Genomic DNA, 15,157 nt, shown 5'->3' with positions numbered 1-15,157 from the left:
TTTTATATAATTTAATTTTAATGTAATTAGGTTGTAAGTCATCTTTATAACATTTTAGTAATTATCATTTTCATTTCATTGGCGAGTTAATCGGTGTCTTATCTTTCGCGTAAATAAAAATATTTACACACCCAACATTTCTTGTTAAAAGCTATTTTGAGAGTCGAGGAAAAGATCGTTTAAACTGCGCGGTAATCGCCTCCGAGAGTACAATAAATTGCAATTTGGTGGCCGTCAAGTGATAAAAGGAAACTCAACATTTGTTTATTAATTTTAACATATTTGCGTGAGTATAAATAAATTATCGCAAACTAAACCTAATTTCCATAATTTTATTTGTAATCAATATTATTACTTTGTTGATGGTGTGCATCGAATCGATAAATACTGATGCAACTTCAGGTAAAATTTAGTTAGTGCATAGAACCGTTTCAAAACGATATAGGTACCTGCCGTTTAATAGTTGCGAACGATTGACCAGGAATGCTATTTCGTGGTTGAATTTTGATAATTGTAACTTAACAACTTTTAAAGTACGTTAGTGCGCATAAACAAAGTGACTAATAAGTAAAAACTTATATAAACGAATACATATTTTAAAATAGTTCAATTATAATTTTGTAATCGAGTACACTTGTTTATATTTACTCATTTATTGCAACATTTCAATTTGAATATAATCAAGTTCAATATGCCTTCTTGTGTTGAAGAAATAAGAAAAGTCTTGGTATTATACACTGGGGGAACAATCGGAATGGTTAAAAATGATGATGGTGGTAAGCTTTTAAATTTGTTTAGTTTATAAAATAGTTTCGCTTAAAACAATTAATCTATTAACAATTAGTCTATATTAAATTTATGTGTAGTTATTTTTTAAACTAATGCATATTGAAGGGCAAGTCTAATGTTCACAACAATAACTTTGAAGAAACGATTATGTTCGAGTTGTTCTTTCAATAATACAATTGTTCATATCAAAATTGTATGTCTCCCATGTCGCTTGTGATAACTGATCTTGATATGCTGAACTAATGGAAGCATTGGATTCAAGCCGATCAGTGCAATTGTCTTTCTTACTTACGATTTGCATGAATGATATTTACGAGACCATTTAATGTTCTTCGTATTAAGAAAAAACTTGGAACTAATTGTAAGATAAAAACATTTTTTTTCTGTTAAGCGGTTGGAAATTAATTAATAAGATCTATTGAGGTTACAAAAGAATGTTTGAGGTTTGATTAAATCTTCTTCGTGTCTCTTCACTCCTCGATTTACCTCAATCGTGAATTTACAACATGAATATAATAACCTTTATGTTATAAATGGGATGAAATTCTCCATATTTCTCTAGTAATAAATAAAAAACGTAGGAAAAGTAAAAAACTTTTTTGAGAAATAATAATAAAATGTTTAATTTTATCAAGTATACATGTTTCGAAACTAATGTTTCATCTTCAGTACTTGGATTAATATACAATAAATGGAAAAATTATTAGGTAGTAGGTGGGGTTTAAAAATATATCAAGATATCCTTCTACTTTTCAACAGATAAAAATTATCATAAATAATTTTTAAAAAATTATAAACAAAAAACCCTTTCAACAATCTAGTCAATCTTGGAATACAAACATGTTTGTATTCCAAGATTGACTAGATTGTTGAAAGGGTTTTTTGTTTATAATTTTTTAAAAATTATTTATGATAATTTTTATCTGTTGAAAAGTAGAAGGATATCTTGATATATTTTTAAACCCCACCTACTACCTAATAATTTTTCCATTTATTGTATATTAATCCAAGTACTGAAGATGAAACATTAGTTTCGAAACATGTATACTTGATAAAATTAAACATTTTATTATTATTTCTCAAAAAAGTTTTTTACTTTTCCTACGTTTTTTAACCTTTATGTTATTTAATAAATGTAGATAAAGATTAAGGATAACAACATTCTTCTCAATTATATGGTTGCATGAGGTTATGTCTCAGGTTTTGTTTATTACAGTATTCTCAAATAGTACACAAATGTTAATAATAATTTCTTTTTAAAATCTTTTAAGAAATCGATAACAGTTGTGCCTATCTATAATTCGGGAAAACCCTATAATTAAAAAAAAACGACCCAAAATAGAAACGATAACATTATAACGTTTATATATATCTAGATGACTTTGTACTTGAGATCAGACTTAAAGTCGCAGAATAGGAACGATAACATTGTATTATTTGTACATAGATGACTTTGTACTTAAGACAAGACATTCAAGATCACATTTTCAACATTTATTATCTTTTTAAGCTATTATTATGAAATGTGACGTCTAATTTACGAATTAACAAGAAAGAATTTCAGACACAAATAAACTGAATGTTACTGATTTTTGTTGTTGTTATAGTTTACATTCCAGCATCGAATAGATTTATCCAGAAAATTAAATCATATCCAGAACTTCATAATGAACAAGTTTTATCGAAGTATATTGAAGGAATACCCGAAGAAGATTATCTTATTATGCCGTAAGTTTGTAAAATTATACACGATGATGATAGTTGCATAAATAAAATTAGTTTACTAAAGTATTCACTAAGAATTCTCCTGCATAATATTATTTTTTATAAGGATAATTTCACAGGGAAATAACACATTCCTCATTGATTAATTATGTTTAAACATTGATTAAATCACCATTAAATCATGTTTGAACATAATTAATCAATGAGGAATGTGTTATTTCCCTGTGAAATTATTCTTATAACAATAAACAAATCTTTGTAAATAAAATCATATACATAATATTTTAGACAAATCCATAACAGAAACACTATTTTATACACCATAAAGGAATATAATCCATTATTAGATTCTAGCAATATGTCTGTAGATGATTGGGTAAGAATTGTCAAAGATATCGAGGTGTGTAAAAAAGTATAACACATTTTTTTCGTAATTAATTCGACCATTATTCTGTAGAGTTTTTATGATTATTATGATGGATTTGTTATATTACATGGTACTGATACTTTAGCTTACACCGCATCAGCTTTATCTTTTATGTTAGAAGATTTACAAAAAGCTGTTATTGTAACTGGATCTCAGGTAGGAATATTTTTATGGCCCACCAAAACGGTGTAATAAATATGAATTTGTAAAAATAATTTCATTTTAGATACCAATTTTTGAAGTAAGAAGCGACGCGAAAGATAACTTCTTGTCTTCATTGATTTTCGCAGGATGTTACAAAATCCCGGAAGTTTGCGTTTGTTTTGCAAATCAGCTTTTACGAGGAAATCGTACGGTTAAATTTAGTTCCTGCAACTTAGAAGCGTTTAATTCACCCAATTACGGTCCTCTTGGTATTGTTGGAATTAATTTTGAAGGTATTTTTTTAATAAAAATGTTAATTTTCTAATATGTACCTACTTTTGTTTGATAACAGTGTATCCTAACAATATTGCGAAAATTAATAATACAAAAACTTTGAAAGTATATACAGAAATGAGTAAAAACGTTGCGATGATTCAATTATTTCCTACAATTTCTGCAGATATGGTAATAAAATTTAAAACATTTTTTTTAATAATAATTAATTTGAAATTGTTAGTTAATAGCTTTTTTGAAACCACCAACTATGGGTGTAATTATTGAAAGTTACGGAATAGGAAACATACCATCGAAAAGGGCCGATTTACTAGACGTATTGGTTCAAGCAATAAAACGTGATGTTATCGTTGTTAATATTACTCAATGCTGCCAAGGAACTGTAGATTCGACGTACGAAACTGGAAAAATTCTGGAACAATTAGGAATTATACCCGGACACGATATGACTGTGGAAGCGGCTTTATCTAAATTATCATACGTTTTAGGTTTATCACTTTCGTTAACTGCGAAAAAACAAGTAAGTCTTTTTTTTACTTTTAATATGTAGTTTATGGAAAATTATTATTTCGCTTATTTTTAGCTTATGAAAACAAATTTACGAGGAGAATTAACACAACATTAAGTAAATAAAATACTGAGTGTTTCAAAACTACTGTGCCAAATAAAACATTTTATTTTCGCTTCTGACATTTTTAACGATTTCAATTTCTATATAAACATATGAGACAACTTAGATAATTTTTGATTTAACTTGTGTTTTTCTAATTTGACTGCTTTTAACACATTCATATTTAGAGATTTAAAGGTCATTAAAAATTATGATTTTAAATGCATGATGCGATTTAATGTTGTAGTTGGTGCAATATTTTGGAAACGTCCGATATAGTAATGATATTCAGTTTTTAGTATTTTAATTTAATATGTTAATCAATATACCTAATGTTGTAAATATGAAATGATAGATAATAATATTAAAAATAACGAGAAATAAAATGAGTATCACTATAAAATAGTTATATTTTTAAATATAAATGCAGATAAATTAATGAACAAACAATTCTTTATAATTGAATAATAGTTGGCCAATTCAATTGAAAAAACAATGTTTCCAGATTTTCTCTAAGAAAATTTAACATGTTCTTTTCAATTCTTATTAATAGTTATTAATACTTCCTTTAATGTAATTTATTACAGATAATAAAGACTCTTTTTACTCATAAAATTGTAAAATTTTTCAATTTTCCGATTTTATATACAAAACGGAATTTCCAATAGGAACATAAAAAATATATGTATAACTTATTGTTAGACTAGATTTAGACGAAGAATGCAACAAGGAAAAAGTAGAGTTGAATTAACAAGAGTGAAACAGTAACATAGTATATTATTGCTAAATTGATCGCTGAGTATAGAAAGAATGATTTTTTCATAGTTATTTTAAGAAATATACATGTCGATAGCGATAATAAATGCTACCTTATTCAGGGAGTTATTATGTTTGTTGCTCTTATTTTCGTTTATTTTTATAAACTTTTCCCTTCTCTTTTCGCATTATACATGTGCAAGGCTGTTTTATTAGAGATTACAGAAAAGTAAGGATTTATTAGATTTTATTTTGGTATGATCATATAATTTGATATATTCAAAAAATACATTAAGTAAAACATATAAAAATAATTTCTCTTAATTGATATGTGTAAAAATTCCAGATTAATTTTTTCCATTTTCAGTAATATATTGCATCATATCAACAGATCTTACAAAACCTTCAACAACGTCTACTCCTTCAACACCTAAAATCACAACAATAATTAAAATAATAAACAAAAATTAGAGCGTCATAAAATTTTACTTTTAACAACAATCACATAAGGTTCAACTTCCAAAATTCTTGACATCATCCCCAATGACGTATCAGGAGAGACCTTAAATACCTTCTTTTCCATAGCTAATTTGACGGGATCGCTTAATTTAATTTTTCCAGCAACGAATGCATTCATAATCGTTGTAATTGTAGCTACACCAACAACTGATTTCTTGTCCATAATAGTTATATGTTCTAATACTTTCTCTTTTAAAGTACTTAAAGTTTTGGCACAACTGGTATCAGCACTGATTGTTAATGGTGTTTTTAAATCTAATTTTGAAAGTTTTTCATTCCACCACCAATGGTTTTGAGTGTTAATTAATGGTTTGAGGTTGCGAACTTCCATCCATTGGTCGGATGCGAATTTTGTCATGTAATTTCTGATTCCATCGGGTAAAAGAACAACGCAACGTTGACCCTCTTTTAAGTTTTTAGCTGCTTTTACTGCTATTGCCATTGCAGCACCACTACTTCCGCCTTAATAAAATAATTGGTTTTTAAACTATATGAGGAAAGGAATAAAAGTAAATAAAAAAATATTTACCACAAAGTAGCCCTTCATCTTTAATTAATCTTCTTGCCATAGGTAAAGCCATAGAATCATTAACTTTCATCCATTTATCAACGATGGATCTATCCAAAACCGTTGGAATGAAATCGTAACCAATTCCTTCAAGTTCGTAGTAAGTGACATCAGATTTATTTAAAGATTCAGGTTGCGCTAAAATAGATCCTTCTGGATCAATAGCAACCAGCTTACAATTCGGCATTAATTCCTTAATTTTTCTTCCCAATCCAGTTACAGTCCCTCCAGTTCCAGCTCCAGCAACGACCATATCAACGTTTCCACCGGTTTGTTCATAAATTTCCATTGCTGTACCATCATAATGAGCTAAAGGATTTCCAGGATTTCTATACTGATCCAAAATGATTGAATTTGGTATTTCCTTCATCAATTTTTGAGCTACGCATATTAAGCCTTCCGGATCATCGAAAGCAGCTGCTGTTGGCGTTCTTACGATTTCAGCGCCCAATGCTCTAAGAGCGCATACTTTTTCATTTGACATTTTTTCTGGCATGACGATAATGCATCTGTAACCTTTAAAAAAATAGTGTTAAGGAGGTTTGACGATAATATGCTAGTATATACCTTTTACTGCAGCAGCCATAGCTAAACCAATTCCGGTATTACCGGAAGTTGGCTCAATTATTGTGCTTCCCGGCTTTAATTTGCCATCTTTTTCAGCGTCAATAACCATCCGATAACCGATTCTGTCTTTTACGGACCCACCAGGATTGAAAAATTCGCATTTTACCACTGTCAAAAGAATTAATTACAATAATAAAAAATACCATTGTCAGAAACATGTTCAAAGCCATTTCGAACGTGTTTCTGGAGAAGGTTGCAACATGACAAAAATAACATCGAGTGTAAAACATTCATGCTCTACTAGATTAAAATGTTAGGTTGCTTTTTGATGGGGAAAGAAATGAATTTTTAAGAAAAACAAAATTCTATTATAAAAACTATTGTAAAAAGAATGTTTTTAGGATCTCAATAATAAAAAAAAATGTTGGCATTCCATTAAAAAAAAAAAGTAGACAGTCGCCATTTTGAAATAATTCGTCCAATTGAAAATATGATATCACCATCGTGTAGAGAATGTCCTAAAACATATTACTGCCAAATATTTTGAAAGTAGTACCCATAGTGTGGCTAAAAAAAAAATAAGGTGCTTACTCTGAATCAGGCTGATATGACGTAAAGTTTACCACAAATGTTTAACATATAATTTAGTTAATAACAGTATGTATAATAAGGTTAATAACAAAATAGGTAATAGTGTATAATTAACATTCTGAGTGAAGTTAAAATTATAACCAGTCCTTCAAAAATTTAAGTGAATTACTACCTTTGTGTTATTTAAATAGAGCTCTTCCTATACTAGTCTTAATATGGTTTAATCTATTTCTCTATTAATATAAATAAAATTACAAAAAGAAATCAATAAAATATCTAACAACGTTTTTGGAAAACTTAAAGATGAAATTTTATATGTATAAAACCGCTAGAGATAAACTTGATAACCTTTTCGATTAAATGAAATACACGAATTGAAAATATGTGTCGACGAAATGTTTTAGTTAATTCCATTTCGTCTGGTTTTTTGATAAAAACGATTTATTCGTATCATCTTATGTTCGGGTCATACGATACGCGTTGTTAAAAAAAATCAAATGTGTGAAGAGCATAAAAAAATTAATCATGAAAAAAATACTAATGATCTTATTAATATTTGCAGTCTTTCAAAATGTAGAAGCAAAGTCCTATTTATTTGTTTGTAGCAGACGAAATGTTTTTACTATTCAATGATAAGGTTCAATTATTACATTTTAATGACTGTATTGATATGACCCCTTGTTAGTTGTTTTTTAATTTTTTATTCCCACTGCGTATTTTATTGTTATAAGAAAATGGTTTCTTTATTTTAATGAAATAATCTTGGTTGTTATTTTATAATTATCCATCCAATTAAAATTTAACTTTTTTTTATATGTACCAATCAAAATGAATTTAATTTCTTTTAGTTTGTGACTTTATTTCATACGATTCGTCATTTTTTTATCTGATGATTGGTAAATTTTCTTAGCTAATGTAGCATGTAGCAAGGTTGTTACTAAATATTCTTAAATTTTTATGATGCAATAATTTCTAATTCTTACAACATTTCTATAAAAATTATGATAACAATGTGTTAACAAAAAACTTTTTTTTGTTTTACTGTTTCAAATCAGGAATATTTAAAATGTCAACTAAATTTAAAAATAAAACTTCAAAATTAACGAACTGACTCAAAAACTGCTGCATATGTGGTAATATTTCAGGGCGACTTAGAAATTAACTTATATGTGTCAAAATTATGAAGATTATTATAAATTTTAAAGAAATTAAATTTTTCTTAGTTTTATAGTAACTTTTATAGAAACTTGACTTACAAACTTCACATTTAAGTCCTTCTTGTTGAGGAATCCTATTTAATCTCACCATGGGAGTATTTCCAACATGATGTAAAATATTAGGAAGAATTTTTTTTGGTGGTTCCCTAAAAATTAAATAAATTTTTTTTATATATAAATATATATTTTATTTCAACTCACAATTTTTCTATTGTATGAGGGGTAGATGTAGGTTCGGCATCTTTACTCCATGTACATTTAGATGGTTTATCCGGTCTGATAAAATCGGCCATCGACCACGTTAAAGAAGTCATATTCAGCTTGGTTTCTTTACTTTTCAAATATTAAAGATATCTAAAACCGCGCTTGAGATGTCGATACACAACTGCCGAAGCGAACTTTCCAGCGGTTCGTTTATGTACAAGTCGAGAACGTGTCCGTATGACGTAGTGGTTCAAGCAATCGATGACGTTGGACGACGTCTTTGCATTACGCTCACTATCGATCTGGTCCACTAGTGACCAGTTTAAATCGGACTAGCGAGTAAAAAAGACTACGAAGACCATTCTAGATTCCCTTTTAAATGGTATATACATATATAATATACCAGAAAGAAATACCACGTGGAGAATTTGATAACATGACATAATTTGATTTTTTTTTGATAATGTTGTTAAATTAATGAAGGATTAAGTTATCAAGGAAATAACACTTTTTTCCCTTATTTTCATACGAAGTTATTAATTATTAATTAATACTCAATAATTATATTCAAACTATCTTTATTAATTACAAAAAAAAATAGCAGAAACTTATTAATAAAATAAAAAAACCTTGTACAAACTCCACTGTAAAATTTCAAAAATTACTTTTTATAAGAAGTGCATAAGGGTCTTCACAGCCATAAAACCAGTGATAAAATAACCGGTAGCCCAAGCTAATGCTCTTGAGGGTTGTGGAACCACAACAACTGCATAAACCAATGTATGGACGAATCTAGCAATGGTAAACACTCTGAAGAGCATCAAAGCGGTTCCAACTGCTGGGTTGGTTAACATGTAACCAAATCCAGCTACGAAGAAGATTGGGATGTTTTCTAAATCATTCAAATGAGCCCTCCTTACTCTTTCTACATTTTCATCTATTTTTGGTTTGAGTTTCCTTGGTTCAGCGTCTTCTGGATTAGCGAAAGCCTAAAAAATCAAAAAAATCAATTATATAAACCCATTTAAATTAGATTTAGAAAGAAAAAAAATGACATCAATATATTTATGTATACCTTACGCTTAAAACGTTGTGTAGCTGTTAACACAGCCATTGCAAGAACTTTTAGTACTAAAAGTGCGGAATAGAAAATGTATCCCTTAAAAATGGGATTGGTTAAATTTAAAATTTCTAAAACCCCTCCTTCATTCATGGTTTATTGTTTTATTTTGTTCGTTTGGATTGCAATGAAACCGGTGACCAACTGACCAAACATAATCGACTCATACTTAAGTGTTTACTTGAGTTTGTATACGCTTGCGCAGTACAGTTATATATCGTGACTCGCTGTTTTGAAAAGTGAAGATAACAGTAAATTATTGATGATCATTGTATTATGCAATAACTAAGGTAAAATAATACGACGATTTTAATCGAAAGAAATTATTCAGGTCAAAGAAATTGATAGTTACAAGGAACATTAAGATTATTTTTGTTTTAGATTATCATGTTTATCACAAAAAATAGTTGAATTTTAATTTCGAAATGAGGCGAGTCAAAACTTATTGATAAGATTAAAAGAAAAATATGTAATCATCGTGAATAAACGATTTTTTCCAATTTTATTTATACATACAGTGCTAGCGTAAAGTAACCCCCCCCCTGTTTAACTTCTGAACAGATTGAGATATCAATATGAACAAAAAGACGTCAGTTTCTATATTTTATCAGCACAAATATTTTCTTATGGAAAATTTTGGTATCACTTTTAGTTTTTCCGGAAAATGGAACAGCTTTGTTTTTTTAAATGGAACACCCAGTATATTATGGTATCTTTCGAAAGAATAAAACAATACGAATTCAACGATACCTCACAATCAAATATCGGTTTATTAGTTTTTTACATAAAAATTAAACAAAATGCGGAATTTCGCCGGAAAAACCAACGTATCTTCGTTGACTACCTGTCGAGATACAATGGGCCAGATAAATGGTGGACGGTCAGTTAAAGGTCGGTCTACGCTCGGATTAAGCAGGGTTAAAATCAGCAATTCTTTTAGAATGTTTTTATGAAACAATCAATACAAGAAAAGGATAAAAAGAAAGTTCTTTTTAAAACTTCTAAGAAAAAATTGTCATAACAACAATTTTAAAGTTTGTAGGTACTTTGAAATTTTGTATTTAAGGCAGCATGCAAATATTTTCCTTCATTTCTATCTTTGAATTCTACCCGACCAAGTATAACCAAAGAAAGGCGAGATCAAAATGGCTAGAAGGAGTTTAGAGCACAATATCGAAGCAATTTTAATATTCGCTCGTGCTGACAGAAATCTACATGAAACAGAGCGACAATTTAAGGAACGATTTCCTGAACATCCAATTAGTCGAAAATATTTAAGAGAACTTGTGAATAAGTCTTTGGAAACTGGAAGCGTCGAAGACCGCAAAAGAACTGGTCGTCAGATATTAACAGAAGTATTTAATGTGCCCATGATGTCGTCTGCTGCTGTCGCATCAACGTGTGATGTGTTAAATATTTCCGCGTCGTTGTTGGACGACGTGGAAATACTAAAAGAAGAATAAATATCATCCATTTTAAATAAAAATGCTTCATGAATTAACAGAAGATGACCCTGATATAGAAGAACAGAATTTTGTGAGCTAATGACAAATATGGTTGAACGAAATCGATTATACTTGAAACATATTTGTTTCAGTGATGAATGTACTTTCTTTTTGGGTGGAAAATTGCATCGGCGTGATGTTAATCCACATGAATATCGTGACGTTATCACTCAATTTCATTAGAAAGTAAATGTTTTTTTTTCAAGACTTTTGCAAATTGTACAACAGAATTCTGACGATTTTGAAATGGAACTAGTGTTTCATCAAGACGGAGGTTCATAATGTGGAGGTGACATTATGCGCCAATGGTACGAAATTATCTTGATAAAAATTTTAATGGACAACAAGATCACCAGATCTGACACCTTTAGATTTCTTTTTATGGGGTTATTTAAAATCCAAGGTATATGAAATTCCGTTGGGTAGTATTGAGGATTTAAAACAAAAAATTATTGACGTCTGCCAAAATATTGATCATCACATGTTAAGCCGTGTGAAAGAGGAAACACTACAAAGATGGTACCACTGCCTAGAAGTTCAAGGTAATCATATCGAACAATTTACTTAATATTTGATTCTTAATAAATAAAAAATTCTTTTATTATTCAATAACAACACTAAGCAAATTTTTCAACCGTTACCTATACTAGCAAAATCTTTAATAAGAAAATTTCATTTCTTATATTGACTTTTTTTCTTTATAAATATTTTTTGATATGAATTGATATGAAATATGATTAATTCATAAATTTAATATACTTCCAAACAACTTTTATTTCATTTCTAAAAAAAATAAGTAATTGAACTTGCAATTTTAAATCCGTCTCATTGTCAGCTCGAGCGTATACCGACCGTTAACCTACCGTCCACCATTTACCTGGCCGATTGCATTTCGACAGGTAGTCGACGAAGATACGTTGGTTTTTCCGGCAAAATTCCGCATTTTGTTTAATTTTTATGCGAAAAACTAATAAACCGATATTTGATTGTGAGGTACCGTTGGATTCGTATTGGTTTCATCTTTCGGAAGATACCATAATATACTGGGTGTTCCATTTAAAAAAACAAGGTTGATCTATTTTCCGGAAAAACTAAAAGTGATGGCAAAATTTTCCATAAGAAAATATTTGTGCTGATAAAATATAGAAACTGACGTTTTTTTGTTCATAGTGATATCTCAATTTGTTCGGAAGTTAAACAGGGGGGGGGTTACTTTACGCTAGCACTGTATACTACCTTATTCCTAAATCTTTGTCGACCAGTAAGAGGTGCCATTATCATAGTTTTAAGAACCAAGACGGATGAATAAAAAACGTAACCTCTAAAAACAGGGCTATCCAAATTTATAATTTCCAAAATTGAATTAACCATTTTTTCGTTTCGTTTTTCCAACACAATCACACTACAATTACAAAAAAAGAATTTATGTCACAAAATATCTTTATTTGTACTACGGCGTTCTTTTAAAACAACCTTATCTTATTTCATAAATACAAATTACAGTATAAAAAAGGGGAATCGTTTACGCCTTTATATAAACACCAATAGAAAATGGCAACGGAATAAAGTCCAAGGTTGTGTTTTTTAATGGATCGTTTACAGAAAGCTTTCTGGGTTGCGCGTGTTTTAACAACGTTGAATTTTTTTTTAATTTTCGTGTAGTCTGTATCTAGATTCAAAGAGTTTCAGTACATCTTAGAAAATACTAAGAAATATGCATAATCCCACAAATTTTTAAAAATATAACTTAAACACTATCAAGCATGGAGAATAATTTTTGAATAAACATAAAAATTTGTTTCATTGGTGTGATAAAGAAAACATATTAGAAATTGGAGGTGGAAATGGTGTTATAACACACACGGTGGTTCATCCTTTCATTGAAAAATATTTAAATCAGTTAATAGGAAGTGATTATTGTCAAGAAGCTGTTGATGTAGCCAAAAAGAATTATAATAAAATAAATTGATCGTTTGTTCAAATGGATGTTACTGATCCTGAGGTTGGGATAGAATATTTTGTAAAGTTTTAACACATTTTTGCATTTTATTGCTAACAATTAGCTAAACCGACGGAAGGGTAAGTTTATTTGAACATTAGAACGTTGGAGAGAAATGTAGGTTATAGAGATAAATTTTGTTATTAAAATTTTCAAATTTGATATCTTTTGAAGTGTTATGTAATCATAATTGCTGTACATTTCCATACCGCTCAATATGTTGAATATTCGTTAAAGTTTACGAATATAATTATATAGAGTAGGTAGTAATTCTTATTAAAATTATTATCCTGGAGTTTCAAGAGTTCAAAATATACCTACAAAATATTTTAAAGTTAAATATTATAATTAACGAATTCTCTAAAGAAATATTTAGTTTCGCGTTTACCATTAACAAGTAAGTGTTATTAAACAATAAAAAACATATTTTTTAATTCACCATTCCATTCATTGCTACTTAAACATTGTATAACTTTAGAATATTTTTTAGTTGGGCTAAAAATGTGTATAATATACTAACACACAATGGTGATGTATTTGCCACGTTAAATATAATTCCAAATTGTTTCACAAAAGCAATAGACGATCAAAAAATGGAAAAATCAACACCTTGGAAAAAGTATATCGAAAATTGTCCGGATTTATTCGTTGATTACGGTCCTAATCATGTTGAAAGTATTACTAAAATATTAGAAAACGCCGGTTTTACAATCAAAATGATTGAAATCGATACGGTTGATGTTATCTTTACAGATGATGAAATTATTCTAGGTGAATCACTTTTATGATTAAAACGTTTTGTGTGCTAATAATTTTTAGTGACAGGTATGTTGTACGCCCGCATGGCGCTCACCATTCGGTATTACGGCAAACACGTTACGCCGAGCGCAACATTTCTTGCAGAAACATCAAGATTCATTTAAATGGAACGAAAACAAAAATGTTCTCGAAATTGCATGTGATAATGGATTTATTACAACTCAAGTTTTTTTTTGAGGAGAAAGTGGCAGAAAAGTTCGAGGGTTTGGTTGGGTTGGGTTGCGGTAGGGTTGGGTTGCGGTAGGGTTGGGTTGCGGTAGGGTTGGGTTGCGGTAGGGTTGGGTTGCGGTAGGGTTGGGTTGCGGTAGGGTTGGGTTGCGGTAGGGTTGGGTTGCGGTAGGGTTGGGTTGCGGTAGGGTTGGGTTGCGGTAGGGTTGGGTTGCGGTAGGGTTGGGTTGCGGTAGGGTTGGGTTGCGGTAGGGTTGGGTTGCGGTAGGGTTGGGTTGCGGTAGGGTTGGGTTGCGGTAGGGTTGGGTTGCGGTAGGGTTGGGTTGCGGTAGGGTTGGGTTGCGGTAGGGTTGGGTTGCGGTAGGGTTGGGTTGCGGTAGGGTTGGGTTGCGGTAGGGTTGGGTTGCGGTAGGGTTGGGTTGCGGTAGGGTTGGGTTGCGGTAGGGTTGGGTTGCGGTAGGGTTGGGTTGCGGTAGGGTTGGGTTGCGGTAGGGTTGGGTTGCGGTAGGGTTGGGTTGCGGTAGGGTTGGGTTGCGGTAGGGTTGGGTTGCGGTAGGGTTGGGTTGCGGTAGGGTTGGGTTGCGGTAGGGTTGGGTTGCGGTAGGGTTGGGTTGCGGTAGGGTTGGGTTGCGGTAGGGTTGGGTTGCGGTAGGGTTGGGTTGCGGTAGGGTTGGGTTGCGGTAGGGTTGGGTTGCGGTAGGGTTGGGTTGCGGTAGGGTTGGGTTGCGGTAGGGTTGGGTTGCGGTAGGGTTGGGTTGCGGTAGGGTTGGGTTGCGGTAGGGTTGGGTTGCGGTAGGGTTGGGTTGCGGTAGGGTTGGGTTGCGGTAGGGTTGGGTTGCGGTAGGGTTGGGTTGCGGTAGGGTTGGGTTGCGGTAGGGTTGGGTTGCGGTAGGGTTGGGTTGCGGTAGGGTTGGGTTGCGGTAGGGTTGGGTTGCGGTAGGGTTGGGTTGCGGTAGGGTTGGGTTGCGGTAGGGTTGGGTTGCGGTAGGGTTGGGTTGCGGTAGGGTTGGGTTGCGGTAGGGTTGGGTTGCGGTAGGGTTGGGTTGCGGTAGGGTTGGGTTGCGGTAGGGTTGGGTTGCGGTAGGGTTGGGTTGCGGTAGGGTTGGGTTGCGGTAGGGTTGGGTTGCGGTAGGGT

At 31.5% G+C, this 15,157-nt stretch overlaps 3 protein-coding genes and 1 long non-coding RNA gene across 7 annotated transcripts; 2 read left to right on the top strand and 2 right to left on the bottom strand.

Annotated features, from left to right (window-relative positions):
- Positions 1-4,394, top strand: LOC111416642 (L-asparaginase). 3 transcript variants are annotated; one of them, XM_023048712.2, is made up of 9 exons: positions 1-286; positions 711-776; positions 2,397-2,517; positions 2,803-2,914; positions 2,972-3,097; positions 3,168-3,378; positions 3,438-3,550; positions 3,603-3,899; positions 3,963-4,394. In XM_023048712.2, exons 2-9 carry the CDS (start codon positions 755-757, stop codon positions 4,002-4,004), a joined length of 1,044 nt encoding a protein of 347 aa, XP_022904480.1. In that variant the 5' UTR covers positions 1-286; positions 711-754; the 3' UTR covers positions 4,005-4,394. The 3 variants fall into 3 exon arrangements, with proteins under 3 accessions (XP_022904480.1, XP_022904483.1, XP_022904479.1); XM_023048715.2 differs by lacking the exon at positions 711-776 and having other exon boundaries at positions 2-286; XM_023048711.2 differs by lacking the exon at positions 1-286 and having other exon boundaries at positions 295-776.
- A 581-nt stretch (positions 4,395-4,975) lies between these two features.
- On the bottom strand, positions 4,976-8,632 carry LOC111416641 (Cystathionine beta-synthase). The gene is made up of 6 exons (XM_023048710.2): positions 8,409-8,632; positions 8,247-8,353; positions 6,400-6,567; positions 5,794-6,348; positions 5,235-5,726; positions 4,976-5,175 (listed from the first exon to the last, which is right to left on the bottom strand). The coding sequence occupies exons 1-6, from the start codon at positions 8,519-8,521 to the stop codon at positions 5,093-5,095; spliced, it is 1,518 nt and encodes a 505-aa protein (XP_022904478.2). The 5' UTR covers positions 8,522-8,632; the 3' UTR covers positions 4,976-5,092.
- A 340-nt stretch (positions 8,633-8,972) lies between these two features.
- On the bottom strand, positions 8,973-12,609 carry LOC111416668 (Microsomal glutathione S-transferase-like). Of its 2 annotated transcripts, XM_023048762.2 has the most exons (3): positions 12,510-12,609; positions 12,273-12,438; positions 8,973-9,400 (listed from the first exon to the last, which is right to left on the bottom strand). In XM_023048762.2, exons 2-3 carry the CDS (start codon positions 12,405-12,407, stop codon positions 9,080-9,082), a joined length of 456 nt encoding a protein of 151 aa, XP_022904530.2. In that variant the 5' UTR covers positions 12,408-12,438; positions 12,510-12,609; the 3' UTR covers positions 8,973-9,079. The 2 variants fall into 2 exon arrangements, with proteins under 2 accessions (XP_022904530.2, XP_022904529.2); XM_023048761.2 differs by lacking the exons at positions 12,273-12,438; positions 12,510-12,609 and adding an exon at positions 9,487-9,624.
- Positions 9,743-10,031, top strand: LOC111416670 (uncharacterized). The gene is made up of 2 exons (XR_002706573.2): positions 9,743-9,821; positions 9,913-10,031. It is a non-coding gene; the product is annotated as an uncharacterized lncRNA (long non-coding RNA).
- Positions 12,610-15,157: the final 2,548 nt, after the last annotated feature.

The sequence above is a fragment of the Onthophagus taurus genome, chromosome 7, assembly GCF_036711975.1.
Source record: "Onthophagus taurus isolate NC chromosome 7, IU_Otau_3.0, whole genome shotgun sequence".
Taxonomy (NCBI): domain Eukaryota; kingdom Metazoa; phylum Arthropoda; class Insecta; order Coleoptera; family Scarabaeidae; genus Onthophagus; species Onthophagus taurus.
The sequence above is the reverse complement of the archived record's forward strand: the minus strand, read 5'-3'. Positions and strand labels throughout refer to the sequence as shown.